Consider the following 18,396-nt stretch of genomic DNA (forward strand, 5'->3'; position numbering starts at 1 on the left):
CAGTGACCTAATTTCCTGTTGAATCCCAAATGAAGTGTTTGGATAACAAACAGATTAGAAATTTGGCATCTTAGCAGAGACAGTTAAAAGACTGACTGCGCAACAGAACTTTAAAGAAATAAAACTTGCTCCTGTCTCCTGGGGCTCTGGAAGCCCTCCTCCAGCCAAGCATCAGACTTCTCCCAATTAGAGCCCATCAGACAGCAATTAAGCACAACAAAGCAGCCACAAGCATCTCCTAAGGACCATTTGCCAGTCACAGACTGTCCAGCTCTAGAGCTGACTACACTGGGTTTGTAATCTTTGCAGGCACCCCAGCTCTGTCACATCATTGTCTTATGGAGTAATCTCTCTCCTTTTCATCCCTAATGTTCATGAGGACCCTGAGGTATATGCCTGCTCTCTGAGCATCAGAAATGTGAACTTGCTTCAATTTCTCCAAGCATGCAACACTTCTTCCCACTGGTGGTCGTGGTAGCAGGGTGGCAGGGATTGCACTTGCTGTTATTTCTCCTTCCACGATCTTCATTTCCTACCTCCTAGTGACTTTCAAGATCTTGGCTTCAGGGAAACTTTTCTTAGTATCCCTGAATAAGAAACACTTTCATGGTACCCAAATTTAGCTCATGTCAGTGTGTAGGACATAGCATGGCTTCCACTGAGATGGGTGAATGAAGGACAACGGTGTCCTCAAATAATGAATAAAGGAAGAGACCCAGAAGTTACTTCTCAAGGTCACAGTCCACAGTGGAGATGCTGGTGTTTGGATCCAGAAGTCCTGATTCATGGTTGGCTCTTTCCATTCCTGTGCTCCCAAGAGCAAAGTGTTCTTGCCTTTTCTGAGGGCTATCATTTGGAGTCCTGGTACTTCCACCTGGACCTCCAAGGCCCAGATCTCAGTGGTCATAGAACTCTCATTGGTTTCTACCCCCAAAGAATACCCACAGTGACTCTCTAGCACTGCATGGTCCGGCTCCTCTTAAAAATCACTAAGCATCCTTTGAGGCAGGTCCTTGAAATCCCTGCAATTACACCCACACTCCCAGGAGCCAGGGTGGGAATGGGGGCAATTAATGAGAGGGTGACAGGCCCTTCCTCATTACCAAGAATATCTCCCGCCTCCTGGAGGCATTTCTGCCTCCGGTTTGATGGTGTGTTCTCTCTCACGATCACAAAGCTGTTCATTGCTTAACTTTTTTGGTATCTGTGTGAACTGGAATAGCGAAGCTCTAACCCGTGAGGCTAGAGTGCTATGAAGACAGCAACTTTAATTTGGTTACTGCCATGTCTCTGATATCTGCTACACAGTAAGTGTTCTATAGATATCTGTTAAATAAATCAACTGGGAGCTTTCCATACATCGTGAACTCACGGTACCTATATATTATAGGAGGCTCTTACCAGTATATTTTACAGAGGAGGCAACAAAGGTTCAGAAAGCTTGGAGACTAACAGGAGGATGAAGTCTATGTAAGCAACATAGCCAAATCAACCCAAGGCAGTATAGATCAGAGCATTAAATGGGGGCAGATTAGGTTAGGAATTTTGGCAATAAGATAGACATGTTGATTGTCCTGGAGATGCCCAAGCAGGTATTTGAATATGAGGATGATTTCAACACTAGAAGATGTGTTTATGAGAGAGTGAAAGGCACACTGTGCAACACATTTTCAAACCAAGTGAAACATCAGATTCCCATGGTAGTCAGGGTCCATGAACACATCACATTTGACCACTGGGGGCCCAGGCACCACAGGATTGGTGTTCATGGAAAGGGGCAAGGATCTGAGTAGCAGCTAGGCCTGGGTCCTAGGAAGTGAGATGAACAAAATCCAAGAGGGACAGCCCCAAGGCCAGGTCCTGCTTTGCACATGAATTCTCTGCTTCTCCTGCAAGTCTTTCCCTTTCTCTGGGCCTCCACTTCCATTTTACACAATCACAACTGTCACTTGTTTACAGTGACCCCTGGTACCTTTCTACCTCTAATACCTATGACAGTACAAAAGAATAGTGTTAGAGACATACCATCTTAGAAATGGTCACCTTGTGCAATGCCACATGGGGATCCCTGTACCAGAATTTCCAAAGATGGCACAGGTTTCTGTTGAAGAGCTCTAGGCCAGGGTTCTCAACTGAGAACCACCCTAGAGACATTTGGTAACATCTGAGACATTTTTGTTGTCACGACAGGAAGAGGTACTTTATTAGTATCCTGTGGGTGAAGATCACACATGACACTAAATGCAATGCACAGGACTACAGACATAGGCTGAGATGGCAGTGCCAAGGTTGAGAAACTTTTCTCCAGGTACAGGGGACTCATTAAATCTTGAGGAAACTCATGGCCATGGGTGTTTATGTCTAGGGCAAGCTTGATAGGAAGACATAGTTCCTATAACTACCTCTTGGCCTTAGAGCTACTTTTTGGAGAAACCTGGAGCAAGGGCCATCACTGCTCACCAAGGTGACTATTAAAGCATTTGGGGTTGGTTGATTGTAGTGATTCAACCAACAACAATCATCTGTGAAACAGGTTACCCTGAGACCAAGGTCAGGATTGAGGGGGTCAATGTCAGGAGTATGGGCTCTTGAAAACAGCCCATAACATCTGGATTTGGGAGGAAACAAACTTTAGCTTGAGGTGCTCCAGGTGGAGACAAGAGTGGGAATTCAGGAATGAGGGAGTGTGTTGCCCTGTGGGTGGGCTGGGGGCGTGGAGCATGCAGTGACTGAACTGGGCTTAATCTGGTGGTGGTCCTGGAGCACAGGAAGACAAGGAGAAGGGCTGTGAGTTCATTTCAGGGACTGGACACTGTCTTGTGATGAGGGTCAGCCCAAGTGGTCCTGCTTACCCCCAACTTCCCTCTTACCTTTCTCTGCATGCAAGCTGCAGAGCACATCTGGATCTCACATATGTGCCATCACCCCACCCACTTTTGTGCCTCAGGCTGGCACTTCCCATCACTGACCTTTTTGTCTAGGTGTTACAGACTTCATTTTTGTTTCCTTCCAAATCCAGATGTTGAAATTCTATTCCCCACCCTTCCATGTGTTGGTATTGCAAGGTGGAGGGGCCTTTTGGAAGCTGACGAGTCAGGAGGGCAGATCCAATGGGGTTAGAGACTTCATTGAGGCCCCAGAGAGCTTGTTCCGCTCATCACGTTAGGGTACAGCAAGTCATCTATGAAAATGCAAGCCCTTACCAGAGATCAAATCTGCTGGCACCTTGGCCTTGGGCTTCCCAGCCTCTAGTACTGTAGGAAATAAGTATTTGTGGCTTATAGGCCACCCTGACTATGTCATGTGCTGTGGCAGCCAAATGGACTCAGACACCAGTCGGTGCCACTAATGTTCTATCTCAGCTCTTTAGCAGGAGCCTTCCCTGAGTCTCTTCCCACCGCATTATGTGCTCATATAATGCATGCTTCTCCCTGTCATAAAACTCACTACTGCTGACATTTATTTGAGTGGTTATTGACTAATACCTGGACCCGTTGCTGGACTGTAGGGTTGTGGTTATATCCAAATATGACCCTGGCATGAGTGAGTGCTCAGGAAAGATCAGCTGAGTGGATTGAATAAGTGATGGAATGTTAGCTTTGTCAGCTAAGGGTTGGGTATGTTTAAGGCTAGAAAGTTTGGAGTCTTGGTGAGATCTTAAATGCTAGACTCCATGTTTATACCTAAGCTGACATATCTACATGATTGTACCTAAGTAGGGAAGGGCCTGGAAGACCCCTGGGTGTGGGGCTAGAGCCAGAAGCATTGTGATGTCCTGGGTGGTGCACCAGGCAGACAACGGAGGACTTGGAGCCAGGTTAGGTAACTGTTGTAAGAATCCTGATACATGAGGCCTGGGCCCTAGGAAGCAGCAGAAGAAAGCAGCCCTGGTTTGCCCTTGGGGTCTATAAGTATCCCCACACCTCTCTGTGCATTTCTGAGTCCCTGGAAGACCTGAGCAGGGATAAAGGATAGGGAGAAAAGTGCTACTGTGGCCACTCTGCTTGTGCTTCTCTAGGTTCCCTGACACCTTTGCCCCACACAGCTTAGTCTCCCACCCCAGGCAGAGCCAGGGGAGTCTTCTCAGAGCACTGCCAGGGAAGCAGGCCAGCTGAGCAGCGGGTGGAGGTGCAGAAGGATGGAAGGCAGATTACATGTCACTTCATATTAGCCACACCAGCAACTTTCCCCAACTGACCAGAGAAGGGAGCATTAATTGTAATTTTGAGGATAAGCCAAAAGCAAATGTAACACTGAAACAAAAGGAGATTGTGTCTTCTTTCCAGTTGTATGCTGATCAGAATGGCTTACATAAGGGTCCTATTTGTTTACCTGTGAGGTACATCTCCTCTCCTTCAGTGAACATCTGGTGGCAGCGTACGCATCTGGCACAGGTTGGATGGTAGTGCTTCCCTCCTGCCTGTGACAAGAAATAGAGATAGTATGTCAGAGCCAGGAATTTTGTACAATGGGTAGGGTTGGGTTTAGACATTAACAGTGTTATTGGCTTCTTCATGGTCCTAACGTTGTTAGGAGACCATTGGTCTCACCTCCTCACTTCTGGGGAAATGGACTGGTAGTACCTAAACTCATTTTAAGTAGAATATGAGTTTAAGATTTCGTAATGTTATATCAGTGAAAAAAAATCTCTGTTTCAAGGCTTAAGAAGTTCTTCTGATTTTTGTTAGGAGAGAGTACCACTTTAGTGCCAGAAGATCTTTAACATCTGTTGAATACTAACTACTTTTTAAAGAATGATAACGGCTGTGAGGCTTGAAGCCCACACACACACACACACACACACACACACACACACACAGAAAAATAATTAGAACCATGTGAAGAGACTTCAGAAAGTTTATGAGAAATGGAGTTGAAAGATAAGTTTAATGGCTGGTATACTGGCACAATAGGTTGAGTTTATGATGCCTGTGCTCAACGTGAGTGCTGGTTCAAGTTCGGCTGCTTCACTTCCAGTACAGCTCCTTGCTAATGCACCTGGGAAACCAGTGAAAAATGGCTCCCAAATGTGGTTCCCTGCCAGCATTGTGGGAAGCCTGGATTGAGTTCTGGCTCCTGGCTTCTGGTTTCCAGAGTAGCCCAGTCCTGACTGCTGTCGCCATGTGGACAGTGAACCAGCAGATGAAGATCTTTCTTTTTCCTTCTTTATAACTATGCCTTTTAAATAAATAAATATTTTTAAGATAAATTTATTTTGGCAAAAGTAATTGACTCCATGATTTTTTCTTTAATAAGACACATTTTCCTGTGATCTTTTTGAAGACTCCTTATACTCATTTTTGCATTACTTACAATATGGCAAGTAATATTGTTTTCCCTGTTATGTTGTATAAGCTGTTTTAAAACTTAAAGACAAGTTCAAAACACTCAACAAGTGTAAAAGGTTCACACAATTGTGGACAAAACTGTGAGAGTGTATATGAAGGACATATTTTTAGGCTCAGTATATAAATAACAGGACTTAAAAAGCTAGGACCTGGCGAAGAGTTCCTGACCCCTGATTCTTGCCCTTGAGAGCCTCTGTCCTGCCTCCAGTTCATCCCGTATGACTCTGGTGAACCCCTGTCCCTGCTCTCCCTTCCCTTCTTCCCACAATGGAAATGCTTTGCAGCTGTGAGTTTTTTGTGGGGGACAAAATAGCCTTGGGGCAGCTTGTGACCAAGGTCTCCCAGGCAGTGTTGAGGGTGGAACAGGGAGAGTCATTGCCAGCTCCTGATTCCCTCACACTGGTGATTCTGACATCAAAATGCTAGTCAAAAGGACTTGACATCTAAGGGCCTTTTGATGGTGGCTCCAGAATTTTAATAAAGAAGAAACTCTGTGTAGAGATTCACCAAAAGGTGCAGTTTATTGTAAAGGAATATTTTGCATGTCCAGACAAGGTTTCATTTTATTTTAATACACGATTAATATCTGGGGGAAACTAGTAGACATTAGGGGATTATAAAGTCCCCTCTTTAAGTCATTATTTGGTCTAATGCTAATTGATTTTTTCCAGTTCAAAAATTACAATGGTGTAATAAGAAAAGCTATTTCCAAACCTTGTTTTGTTGGGATTCATGTATTGGAATGAGTTTGCTTCTTCTGGAGATACTCAGTTTATTCTAAGAACTTAGCAAGAATGTAGAAAGGGCTGACTTTTACCAAAGGAAAAAAGTAATCTCTCTATATTTTTTTCATTCTTGGTTGTTTATGTGGTTCCCACCAATGAGAAAATATTCTTGTTGTCATCAAAACAACCTATATTCAGGCTTTAGAACAAGTCTGCTATTTTCCCAAGCTGGAGTGTTTCTCTCATACCATGACAAGGATAATCGGTTTAATTAGTAGCCTCTTCCCACTCCGTGTCTCTTTAGCTTTTCAATTATAGACCTGTTTTCCAGGATGGAAGCAGAGCCTTGGCAGAACTAAAGTTTAGCATCTTCCTAAATGTCACAGCCCACCATTCCATCCCAGCTGAAGGAGGCTTAGGGTTCATCTCAGCCCCTCTAGGGCATGGTTGGTACAGACAGAAGTGAGAGAGGGAAGAGAGGCTGTTCGGGCAGCCTGCACCCTACATAAGGAAAAGTCAAATCAGCACAAAGAGATGAACCCACTCATCTGTTAACAAACCAAAGTCAAGAAAATAGTGAAGAAAAAAGGCAAGGGAAAAATGGACCCATTTTGGAGAGGACCAGATGATAAACAGGGCTGGGAAATGCAGCAGCAGGGAAAACAGGCTTGGGTTCTCCTTAGTGCCCATCACAGTTAAGGAGGACACGGGCACGACTCTGCATACTGAACTGTGTCACTGAAGATGGGATTATGGGATGGCTGGGGAGAGAAGAGGTGCATGAGAAGAAGAAATGAAACAGTTAAGCACCTGTTGCATGTCAGGCAACATGATGGACCCTGCAATGGGCAATAATTGTTACTGCCTGGGCAACATCTTTCCCTCTTCCTCCAGAAACAGCATCAAACCTTTTCTTGGCAGGACACCCATCTCCACATTATTCCCTATGGTTAATTAGTGCTACTCTGAACAATAAGTATATTCCACCTTTATGAGTCAGCTATTCAGGAATGGGCCTGAAATCATGTAGGAAGAGTGAATCCCAAGATGATCAACTTGGTCAGCTCACTCTCCGCTGGGGATGCTGGATCAAGTGACACTGCAAGTGTGGAGTGACTGGTGTTTATCTTTCCACTACAAGGAACCTTCCTGAGAATAAAGCTAACATAGAAAAGCGTGGGGCCAGGACAGCCAGTGACTCCAAAATGACTTTGTTTAAGCTTTAGATCCAGCTGAGCCTGAAGCCAGACCTACTCCTGAAATCTTTATAATGGGAGCAAGTAGATTTCCTTTTTGGCCTGAGACAATTGAGTATAGTTTCTATATTTGCAACCAAAAAGTCATAGCATATTCATTAAGAATTAAATGACAGAAATATTTTCTGTTGGTAGATTTAAATAAGACCCAGAGAAAGTAACAGTGAGGACCTCAAGCTAAAAGTTTTATATGGCTTAAATCCAGGGCTGTTTTACCACAACCATGTTTTTTTTTTTTTCCCCCTGACATCAAGCTGCCTTAGAGACCCTTGGATATCTGAGGGGTGTATCAGTATGGGATAGAAGAGGCTGAAGCCCTAGATCATAGTTTGCTTTCTGACAGAAATACTGTCTAACCTTGGAAAAGTATCTCTGTCTTGGATCCTACTTTTCGCATCTGTAAAATGAAGGGACTGAACTAGTTAATTGCTAAAAGTCTCTTGTAGCTCAAGAAAAAAAATCAATCATACTAAGATGTTAATGGATCCTTGTACAAATGGAATCAATGAAAACCCAGTCCCAGCTGTTGAGGGGAGGGTTTGGTGAGAGTGGGGGATGGATAAGAGAAGGGGAGCCTACCACAAGCTAAACAGTCACATCGAGAAAAGGCAGCCACCTCCACAGAATTCCAAAGCAGTTTGGAAATGCTGGAACACATTCCCATCTGCAGCCGTACATGTAACCAGAGTTCCTTTTTGAAAGAAAAAGCCTGCGATTGTGATCTCCGATCTCACTTATGCGTCACCCAGGACAAACTAGGTACCTTGCCCCACATCCAACATTTTTCTCAGCCCACACAGTCCTTCCTTGCTCTGTGAAGTTTGACTAACACTGATTCACCTCGCCATGCTTCCTGAAGCTCCATGCCTTTGCTGCCCACACCATGCTCCTCCCCATCCGTGACAACCCTCCACATCCTCTTCCAGCTACATCTCTTTCTACATCTCCCCAGAGCTGGCTTCGGCTCTCCCTCCCCTCTCTTCCGCCCTCTCTCCTCAGCCTTGTCTTAGATATCCTGATGACTCTCATGGTGCAATTATCCAAATGCTGTTTTTTTTTTTTTCCTGTTTGAGATTGCCTCTTCTAGGCTTGAGCTTTGTGTCTGAGCTCTGATCCACTTTTTCCTGACTGCCTTTTATGAAACCTCTCTGAGATTTTGATCCCAACCCATTGCAAATGAGACTTGCGTCTTTTCCACCATGCCCATTTCCGAAGATGGCAACTTCCTCTCACCCAGGCTCGAAACTTTGGTACACTAGTGGCTTTTTTCCTCCATAAACCCCCACAGATTGGACCACAGTTGCAAACCTATTGGAATCCTGCTTCCATAATGTCAGAGATAAAGGATTCCCTCTCCATTGCTAGTACATCTCCTTTTGTTTTATGCCTAATTCAACAATTTTTATTTATCAGCTATAATTCAATATAGCTGGAAAAAGGGAGAGAAACTATATACAGATATGCTGACTCAATTTACATTTTACTATTATATAATTAAGATGGATTGTGTCTGTTAATAACATTTTTAATCACTTAAATCTTAAGATCAACAAATTAAATGAATGCAAAACTAAATTAACCCTAAATAAATTTGAGTATAGCCAAGTTGTTTTATTAAAAAAAGGAAAAAATTCGAAGGCTTAGCTGCACTGCTTTCTAGCATTCAGTGTTGCTAATGAGAAATTTGATGCCAATTTAGTTCTTATTCCTATATATCTGACCTGATTTCGCTCTTTGAAATCTATTAACATATTCTGTAAATAATACATTCTGTAAAATTGTCAGAGTTCTGAAGTTTTTGAATTACAATGGAAAACATTTTAATTGTCACATGACAGCTTTACCACTTCAGGAGCACGAACTTTGTGCCTTTTGAGCCCTCTCTGCCTCATTCACACCATGGCCTCCTCACTGGCCTCTCCTTCCAGATTCCTCCCTTCAAGGTTAGCCTGCGTCCATTAAAAGTCCAGTTATTCCAGGTCTCTCTAGCTCAGTGTCTCTATTGCTGTTCATTTCCCAGAGAATCACACAAAAACCCTATCCTTGTATCCCAGGAAACCTGGGCCTAACAGCCATGGCTGTACTCCTGCTCTCATCTCTGCTGAATCTTTGACCAGCTCTATGGATTTTCTCATCTAGCTCTGACTCCCTGCAGTCAGCTCTCCATGGGGCAGCCAAGACAATCTTTCAAAGATCTAACCTTGTCTTGGTACTCCTTGGTTTAAACTCTCTGATGACTTTCCATTTCATTTAGTAGAGAACCCAAGCTTCTAAACCTCATCTACAGAGCCCAGAAACAATTTGCTCTAAGTGCTATACTCCATTGGCCCCAGAACTCTGCCCCATGGGCCCTTTTCTGTTTCCTGAAGAGTGAAGCTCGTCCTTCCTCTTGCTTTTCAAATGCTGGCCTCCTCTTCATCCACAGTACGCTGCTTCAGTGCATCTCCTCATATCTTCAGAATTGCTATACTCTGTTATGCTGAGCCCAGATGTGACAGCAGGAGCCTTCTCAATTCAACACTCCAGGTGACCCCGGACAACTGGCCAGATGTGGCAGCATTAATGACTCTGCTCACAACAGCAGAGCCGGTCTGCTCTTCCTCAGCCACTGTCAGAGGGAAACACTGAACCTTGGATAGGCAGTAGAGACAATATTTGAACCCAGTTGTTCCTACCCTAAAGCTATGTTTTTTCCTTGGTGCCAAGTCTTTCCTGTTTCTGAATAATCTGAAACATAAGAAGACAATTTCCAGCCACACAAAGTGTGGGAAGGCAGGAAGGTCAGTTTACAGGGTATTTGGGTAGCGGCTCAGCCAGGGTGCTGCAGGTTCTCTGTCCTGGCAGAGTAAGCTGTGCATGGGAGGCTAGGGAGAGCTGTTGCCATGGTAACGAGCAGCCAAGAAGGATTTAGGGAGCAGGCTGCTAGACAAGCTGGTTCTTAAATCAGCACATTACCAAATACTTAACAAATAAAAAAAGGTTTCCCTCCTCAGGCAGGACTGGGGAGAAAATCGTAATTGACACTCTCCAGCAATCTGTCTGGGTTTAAGCTCAAAGAGGCAACTGATTTTCTTGACACAGCTGGCAAATAATTTCATCCAGCTTCTCATTTTGGGGATGTACAAGATTATGTGCTCAAGTTCATGTATCAAGCAAAGCTGGACGAGGTTGAGGCCATGGGAGAAGCAGTATAACCTGACTTTGTCCTTCCTCTGTGATCACTTTTGCAGTCATAAACCCTCCCTGCTCAGAGACCTCCACCAGTGCTGGCATTCACTCACCTCCAAGACCCTGCCGCTGATGTATCGGTCGCAGGTCTCACACTTAATGCCAAACTGGGAGTGGTAGTCGGACTCGCAGTATGGAACACCATCCCTGTAAGAGGAAAGTCACACAGGGGAGGAAATGAGGTTGCCCAGCATGGGTCATGTGGCTGGGCCCACTTCTGCAGCCAGATGAGTCAAGTTTAGAAGTGCCTGGGAAGTCATTTAAAGTGCAAATTCACCCAACACTCCTCAGATCTTCTGAATCAGGGAATTTCTGGGACATTGGCCCAGGATTTACTTCACATCAGGCCCCTGTGCATGTGGGAACTCTTAGTTGACTAGCCAGCTGTGGGTGCTGCCTTGCCATTCATCTTCTTCCCTTCCCATAATTTCTGCAACCCCTTTATTCCAAAAGACTATTGATGAAAGTTATTTTAGTATTGTTTTACTTAGTATAGGTAATATTTACATATGGTACAACCTTTCTAAGGCTGAAAGGGAAATCTCCACCCTCCTAGGTCCTCTCCCAGTTTCTCTTCCTGGAGATTTAGCAATGTATTCAGATTTTGTGTATCCTAAGGTCTCCTCTTTTAATCATACATTTCACCTGTAGGAAAAGAGTCATCTGTGTGCCCAGATCAGTCGAAAATAGGAAGCCTCCCCTATCTACCTCCCCTGAGCTCCTTTCTACACAGTACTGACACGAATTTGTTGGGCAGCAAAACCTGTTGCATTGTTTCTTGTGCTACTACTGAAAGACATGAACACTTACTGCTCAGCAGGTGCCATACCCTTTGATGGTTATTTCATTTACTCACAGCAGCCCTGTGAGGTCAAAACTGTCAGCATTTCCAGTGTGTGGATGAGAAAACCCAAGTAGAAGGCAGTGGAATAATCTGCCCCAGGTCCCACTGGATGAATTCAGAGCTGAAATTCAAACCCTGGCAGTTCAGCTTTTCACTCAGGTTGTCAGTGGGGTGAAAGGAGATTGGTCCAGTGTATCCTAGGGCTTAGCATAGTGCCCAGGCTTGTGGTGAGTGTTAATGGCCATGGCGGCTGAGAAGTGTTCAGAGGGGACACTAGGGAGTTGGTAGGATGGCCTTACTCTAAGACCTGAGTCCCCAGAGCAGACTCTCCTACTTTTGAACATGAGAGACCTTAGCTTAGGTACAGAGAGACCCAGAGAAGGGATGTGACATTTTTTCCATTTCCATGCTGCAGAAAGGCTGACATAGCTGGGAGCCCAGCCTGGGCAACAGGATAGTCAGCGTTTTCCTGAAGGAGAAGCAGCAATGAGCACTGAGGTCTTGGAAGGGGTGGGAGGTGAGACTGGCCTCATAGGCAAGGACTTGTTCGGGAGGCTGTGAGACAAATCTACCCCTACTCTTCCAGTTCTTTCCTCCTAAACTAGGTTCTTACTCTGTGAGTGTGGGAGGGGAACTCTGCACGGGAGAAAGGTTGTGTGTGTGCATGTGTGCCAACTAAATTTGAATACTAATGTGTATACAACCTCACAGGATCCATGAGTTGGTGAGATATTAGGGAATTTAAATTACACAGTGATTCTTAGGAACAGGCAGATGGCAAAGTGAACGTTCTCTGACACTTGCTGGGTATAAAGCACAGATATCTGAGCCTTTACACACCCCATGAAGAAGGGAGCCATCCTATCCCAATTTTAAAAAATGAAGAAATGCAGATTCAGAGCAGCTGAGGCCTGTTCATGGTCACATTGGCCATGCTTCTGTCCTGAGCACCTGACATTGGAATCAGTGCCCCTTATCTGTGGACACTCTGCTGTAGTCAGGTGAGGGTCCAGGGTCAGATTACAGACATATCAAGCATGGTGGGTCATCTGGGCTCCTTGAGAGGTGTTCTGAGAAAGTCTCAACTGCCCCTGCTAATTCTGGACTTCTTGACTCAAGGACTCTTGGCTGGCGATGACCTAAGGACACTCCTTACCAATCTCCTTGCCAATCTCCTACTATAGCATCCAGAGCTCTCAGTGACTCACCTCAGTGGCTTGGGACCTGGCTTCACCTGTGCAAACCCCAAACAGGTGGAGGGGTTCAGCACTTGCCTGCCTGCCTGTCTTGCCCTGGTGAGGCATTCTATACACAAGTTCTCCCTTTCATTTGAAAATTTCACTTCCTTTGTGAAGGTCCAGCTCAAGTTCCATCATGTTCCACATAGCTCTCACAGATTCCAGATTCTAATTCTTGCTAGCTGAAAGGACCCTTCTTTTCTGTGACTATGCACAGCCCTGCACTTGTAAACTTTGACCAATATCTATTTGCCCTGGTGCTAGCAGTAGAATCTTGCTTGGATTTCTATGTGTAGGCCATGGTCTTACTTGGCCATGTAAGCCTGAGTCTCTTGGCCATTGGACTCTAAGGTTCAGATTCTGTTGGCTAGCAAATGGTAAGGAATGGGTCTGTTACCTAAGAGTGTCTACATCAGAGGCAGTTAATGGGAATTTTTTGGGGAGGACTTTGGAAAAAGGCCTTTCTGCCAAGCTTGTAAAACACATGGAATGAGAGCCTGGAATTGCTGATGATCTTTGGGGAGGACCTGACTGAGCACTAACACAGAGGAAAGAAGAGCTGAAGCATGAGGGGTAGGAGGGAAGAGAGAATGATCCAGAGGAGTGAGAAAAAGGAGAGAAAGAAAAGAATGAGAAGAGAGAGTCCTCTAATACTGATATACTTACTATGTTGTTTAAATCCTTGGATTCACTCATGTCTAAAGCAAGTGTTCTTCTGAATTTTCCATTTCTATGAGTTAATAAACTCCCATTCTTGCTTTGAAATGAGCTGGAGTTGATTTTTTCTAGTACTTATGATCAAAAAGGTCTTAGAGAATTAAGCTTCTCATGAGATCCCACTCCATGTCTTCTGGGCTGTATATATGTATGCAGAGAAGGGCCTGGGAAGGGCCTGTGGTTATAGAATGGCTAATCTGTGAGGGGTTATGCTCAGGATTGTTTGTAGGTACTTTTCCACCCACATGCTTTGGTTATCAGGGTCCAGCAAAGAGGGGGCCTTATTTAGGCTTCCCTATGTAGGTCCCTGGGGATAATGCCTCTTCCTTGATAACTTTATGTGTCCATCACTCCCTCTCTTCTTGGAAAAATTCCTTCTGCCACTAAGATTGACCTAAGTCAGGCATTATGCCAGGGGCAGGAGGCCCAGTGGTGACTAAAAATAGCTCCCATCCTGGTGCAGACAGTAATCCCCACCATTGGAACAGGGTACTTACTCAGTACTGTGTAAGCATGAGTGTCTCCTGGGGGAGTGTGTGGGGTGTAGGTAATTTGAAAACCCACACAAAGCAGTCAGACAGGTCCATACACATAATGAAAGCTCAGTAAGTAGTAGTTAGTATTATCATCATGATACACACAGAATTATAAGCAGCAGTAGGAGGGCTTGGTGTTGAGGGACAAGCAGAAGGAAATCTGGTTACAACCAGAAGGGAAGGTGGAAATCAAGGTCACAGGGAGGGGGAGCAAACAGTTGAAGAAGAGAGGAATGTCTCAGGCAAAGGCAGCAGCTTAGGAGGGTCTAAGGGTGGAGACAGGATGGCATGGGTGGTGTTGTGGCCCTAGTGTGGCACCAATGGAAATGAAAGGATATGCTGTTGGTGTGTCAGGCAGGCCAGATGAGGCAGGGTCCACTGGACCCCAAGGCCCAGAGAGCAGAGGCAGAGAGGAGAGGAAGAAGACCTACTTGCTGATGTACTCCCCGGTGAGGATGACACTGCAGGTCTGGCACTTAAAGCAGCTGACGTGCCACTGCTTGTCCAGGGCCAGCAGTGACTGGCCATGCTTGATCTCTTCCTTGCAGCCGGCACAGTCTGAAAAGACAGGGGACATCAGTGAGCACACCATCTTGGTTTCCTCTGACCTCCCACCATCATTACAGACCTCTAGTTAGGCACACCTTTGCTCCCTTGAATACTGGCTTGCCTTGCCCACCGCTGCTTCCACCTTGCCTAGCACTGGCAGCTACTCAGAAGCTCCACTAGGTAAGAGCAAAGGCTACTGGATTGCTGGCCTCTTGACAGGATGTCAGTGTGGGGGAGAAAGAAAGACTTCATTGCTTGTCATCCTGGCTACTGTTGATCCAGTGCAGACTGGATCATGCACTGTTTCTGGCCCCTTCTCAACATGCTAACATAGCTTATTCTAGTCTCTGAGATCTCTTGCAGCTCTAGCATCTGGTGCTCCTAGGATTTTCCAGACTTTTGACATAGTGGATCCCACCCAGAAATCCTGATTTTAAACAAGATCTCTGTGTGATGCTCCTGGGGTTGGGCTGCACCTCCCCCTTACACTACACTGTATACTCAAAGGCAATGGCTCCAGGTATTTTGTGGTTAAATTGATTTCCTTATGTAGGAGGGTGCTGGGCACACAGTGGGAAGGAATCCCATGCACATTTTCTGAGAGAGTAAGAATGTATGGATCTTGCAGCATGCAAAGAATAGAATCCATAACCCCACTGTTTTCCCAATGTGCTTCTAAGTCAAATAGTTGCCACCCCAAGTAACATGGAAAAAAGCATCTGATGAGACTGTCCTACCAGAAACATGCCTTCATTCTTTGTCATTGTTACCCTAGATGGTTCTTTGGAACCCATGGAAGCTGGGGTAGACCCTGCATTTGGCTTGTTGCTAAGCGAATGTCTTGAGGGAGCAGGAAGTGGAACCAGCATTCACAGTACTTGGGAGATGCTGGGGATTCAGGTCTCCTTGGGAGGAGGAAAAGGCCATGGACAAATATGACTAGAGAAAAGACCTCTCTGCTGGCACCACAGACAAATCCATCCTTGGGGGGCAGTGAGGAGAAAGAAATTGCACGTGAAGTTGGGAGTGCCTGTCTGGAAGCCCTCACATGCAGTTGGGAGCCAGTCCCAGGACGAAGATGATGTGTCTGTGTATGGAGGAAGGGCAGCATGTCCAGCAGGCAAGGGGAAGGGTCTGGCCCTGATGAAGTGTTTTTGAGTGGGAGCTCTCAGTGTCTGAATTATGGCTGCTGAGCATGGTTCTAATATCCCTGAGTGGAAACTGGGGGTAGGAAGTCTCCAATTGTAAAGTACTTACATAAGGAATTTGAGAGATTTATCTGTCTCCCTTCTTTTCTTTGGTGATCATTCTACAAATATCCCTGTGATGCCTCTCCAATTACTGTGCTTCAGAACACAATCGTTTAAAAAGGTGGTCTATGCTCTGTGTAGAGAAACCTGAGGGCTGCTGGCATCTGGAAGAATTTTCTAGAACACATAGACTGAATTCATATTTCTGTGGGTCTCTCTAAGAGGGGTTAATAATTCCACTAGGACACAAAGTTCACAGGGCATTTGGTCAAATGTCCCACCCAATGCAGGAATCTGTAGCATCTTAACAGGTGGCATCCCTTTCCCTACTTAGCCTCTTCCAGACCTGGGCGGCTCACCCCTGCTTTTGCACAGGTATGACTGTCACAACTGTCTCCTTTCTATGGAGCTGATATCTGACTCCCCCTGTTTTACATGGTCAGTAATAATCTGCCTGCTTTCCCACCTCACAGTTCCTTTCAGTGTTTAAAGACAGCTGTCATTTCTTCTCCTTCTCTCCTTACATTTCACTTGATATAGCCATCCACTGATCAAAGGCACTAATAGAGTCAGACTTGTTGTTGGCCAACAATACAGTTCTCTCCCTCAATGCCATTTATTTGACAGCTGCATGCTTTCACAGCCACATTGTAATAATGAGTCTTCTCTCTCTGAAAATCAGTGACACATCTGAGAGTGCCACTTGGCACCTGGAGTTAAATTTTAGGAGCTGTTACTGCATAGTTATTAAAGTCTGGGCTGAAGGGTTTGAATGAATGCTGAGAAGCTGGTCTGGAGGAGGAGTGGGGCAAATCCTGATTCCCTCATATGATCAGGGATCTCTGTCTTCCTCATCTATTTTCCTCATAACACTGATTTAAAGATGAGCTGAAGTTAGGTCTGTAAGGTCTTATGCTTGTATTATTATTATTATTACACATTCTTGGATTCATAGCCCATATTCCACATATTACCCAATCTCTGATCTGAAGCCAAAGCAAAAGACTGGCATTGTAGCATAACAGGCTGCCTGTATGGGTACTGGTTCTGGTGCTGGCTGCTCTACTCCTCATCCCGCTCCCTGCTAATGCACTCATTGGAGACCAACTGAAACTCTTGGTTTTGTTGTGACCATCTGGGAAGTGAAATGGTAGATGGAAGATCTCTCTCTATGTAACTCTGCCTTTCAAATGGTCAATGCAAAAGTTCTGTCTCTCCCTGTAACTCTGTGTTTCAAATGATGATCTATTCATCCATCAGTGTTTGAAGCAAAACAGTGTTACTGTTACAGGGAGCTTAGCAAAGTTTCTCGTATCCTTGGTTTCCTTTCCATGTCATACTGCTGGTCTTCTGTGGTTTTGATTTCATGTGTGGCAGAACTTTCCTCTCTCTTTTCTCCCTCCTTTCATTTTGACCACCAAGAAGCCTCCAGCACCCCACCAGGGAGTCACTGGTCTGGTATAAGGAGGAAGGTCAGAAAAAAAACATACTGGTATGAGTTGGTCTCTGCAGAGCAGCTGTCCATTCTTCATGTGTTTCTCCCTACTCCAAATTACAATGTTCATTTGGCACTAAGTATGACACCACCACCTGTTCCTCCCAGACCTTTCCTTTTACTAGGGAGGCCTCTAAAGAACCCAGACAGCCATTTTTAATTCTTGTGTTTACATTCTGCTTAGGTCAGCAAAAATGAGTGCATCATGTGAGTCATACCAGGCTATTGATTTTTTGTTAGCTGATCCAGGAAGATGGGATCCTACCCCATTAGTGAGTCATATCTCTGGCATTGGATGCTAAGGGAACAAGCTCCACAGCCAGACTGCTTGTTTTCACACCCGAGTTCCATTAGTTAGTATCTGTGTTACTTTGGGAGAGTCATTTATGCTCTTTGATTCAGTTATCTCCTCTATAAAACACTCTTATTTCTCCTAGAGTTGTTACAAGGATAAAATGGGGTCTTCTGTATAGACCGTTATTGCAGTGCTTAGTGGTAGGCAATCAATGCTGGCAGAAATGGTGATGGTAGTAGTGGTAATGGTCATGATGGTGATAATAGTAATGCTGAAATTTCTGCTGATTTTTCCTAGTGAGATCTGTGCAGTGCCTGAATGATGGTGGTGTAGTGGTGGCAGTGAAGTTGGTGATGGTGGTGGTGGTAATGGTGGAGATGAAGTGACTTTCATAATGCCATTGGTGCTAGTGACCATGACATGGTGATGGTGATGTGGCTGCTGCTGGTGATTCTCCTCAGTGAGATTTGTGATCCTGTTCCTGTGGTAGCAAGATTCCTTTCTCTTGACAGTTCTGGGGCATTTCTCTTGGTCCTCTTGGAGTATACACCAATCCTGTCTTTCCAGAATATCTTTGTTTTCCTTTAAGGGATGAAACTTCACACTTCTGTAAAGTTAACAAAGACCAAGGCTGTGTGCTTTCTTTTTCCATGGTGTGTGCATCTCAACATTTCTTGGGCCTGGATCAGGTTCCCTTTATTCTCTGGGAGCACATGGCCTGTAGTCAGGAGGCAACCTTGCATCTACAGCAGGAACAATGACTGCTCTAGGAGAAGATCCACCTATGAGACATGCGCAGGTCCATGGATTAGTGTATTTGCTCTGTGAATAACTGGATCCTCCACCATCTGGACATTGTCCCTGGATCTGCCCATGTGCTCAGGTCTTCTTGGTGTTTCACCTCTGCCACTTGCC

The 18,396-nt window shown here is 45.1% G+C and overlaps 1 protein-coding gene across 1 annotated transcript in view; it reads right to left on the reverse strand.

Moving 5' to 3' along the window:
- The window catches only part of ABLIM3 (actin binding LIM protein family member 3), a 109,861-nt gene that overhangs the window by 34,657 nt on the left and 56,808 nt on the right, over window positions 1–18,396 (reverse strand). Inside the window, exons 6-9 of the mRNA XM_040973023.1 lie at window positions 16,758–16,772; window positions 14,324–14,450; window positions 10,611–10,704; window positions 4,333–4,420 (exon numbers count right to left, since the gene is read on the reverse strand). Coding sequence (XP_040828957.1) covers window positions 4,333–4,420; window positions 10,611–10,704; window positions 14,324–14,450; window positions 16,758–16,772 — 324 coding nt within the window. The remainder of the gene's footprint in view (window positions 1–4,332; window positions 4,421–10,610; window positions 10,705–14,323; window positions 14,451–16,757; window positions 16,773–18,396) is intronic.

Source organism: Ochotona curzoniae, unplaced genomic scaffold, assembly GCF_017591425.1.
Source record: "Ochotona curzoniae isolate NIBS_2020 unplaced genomic scaffold, NIBS_Ocur_1.0 contig_1, whole genome shotgun sequence".
Taxonomy (NCBI): domain Eukaryota; kingdom Metazoa; phylum Chordata; class Mammalia; order Lagomorpha; family Ochotonidae; genus Ochotona; species Ochotona curzoniae.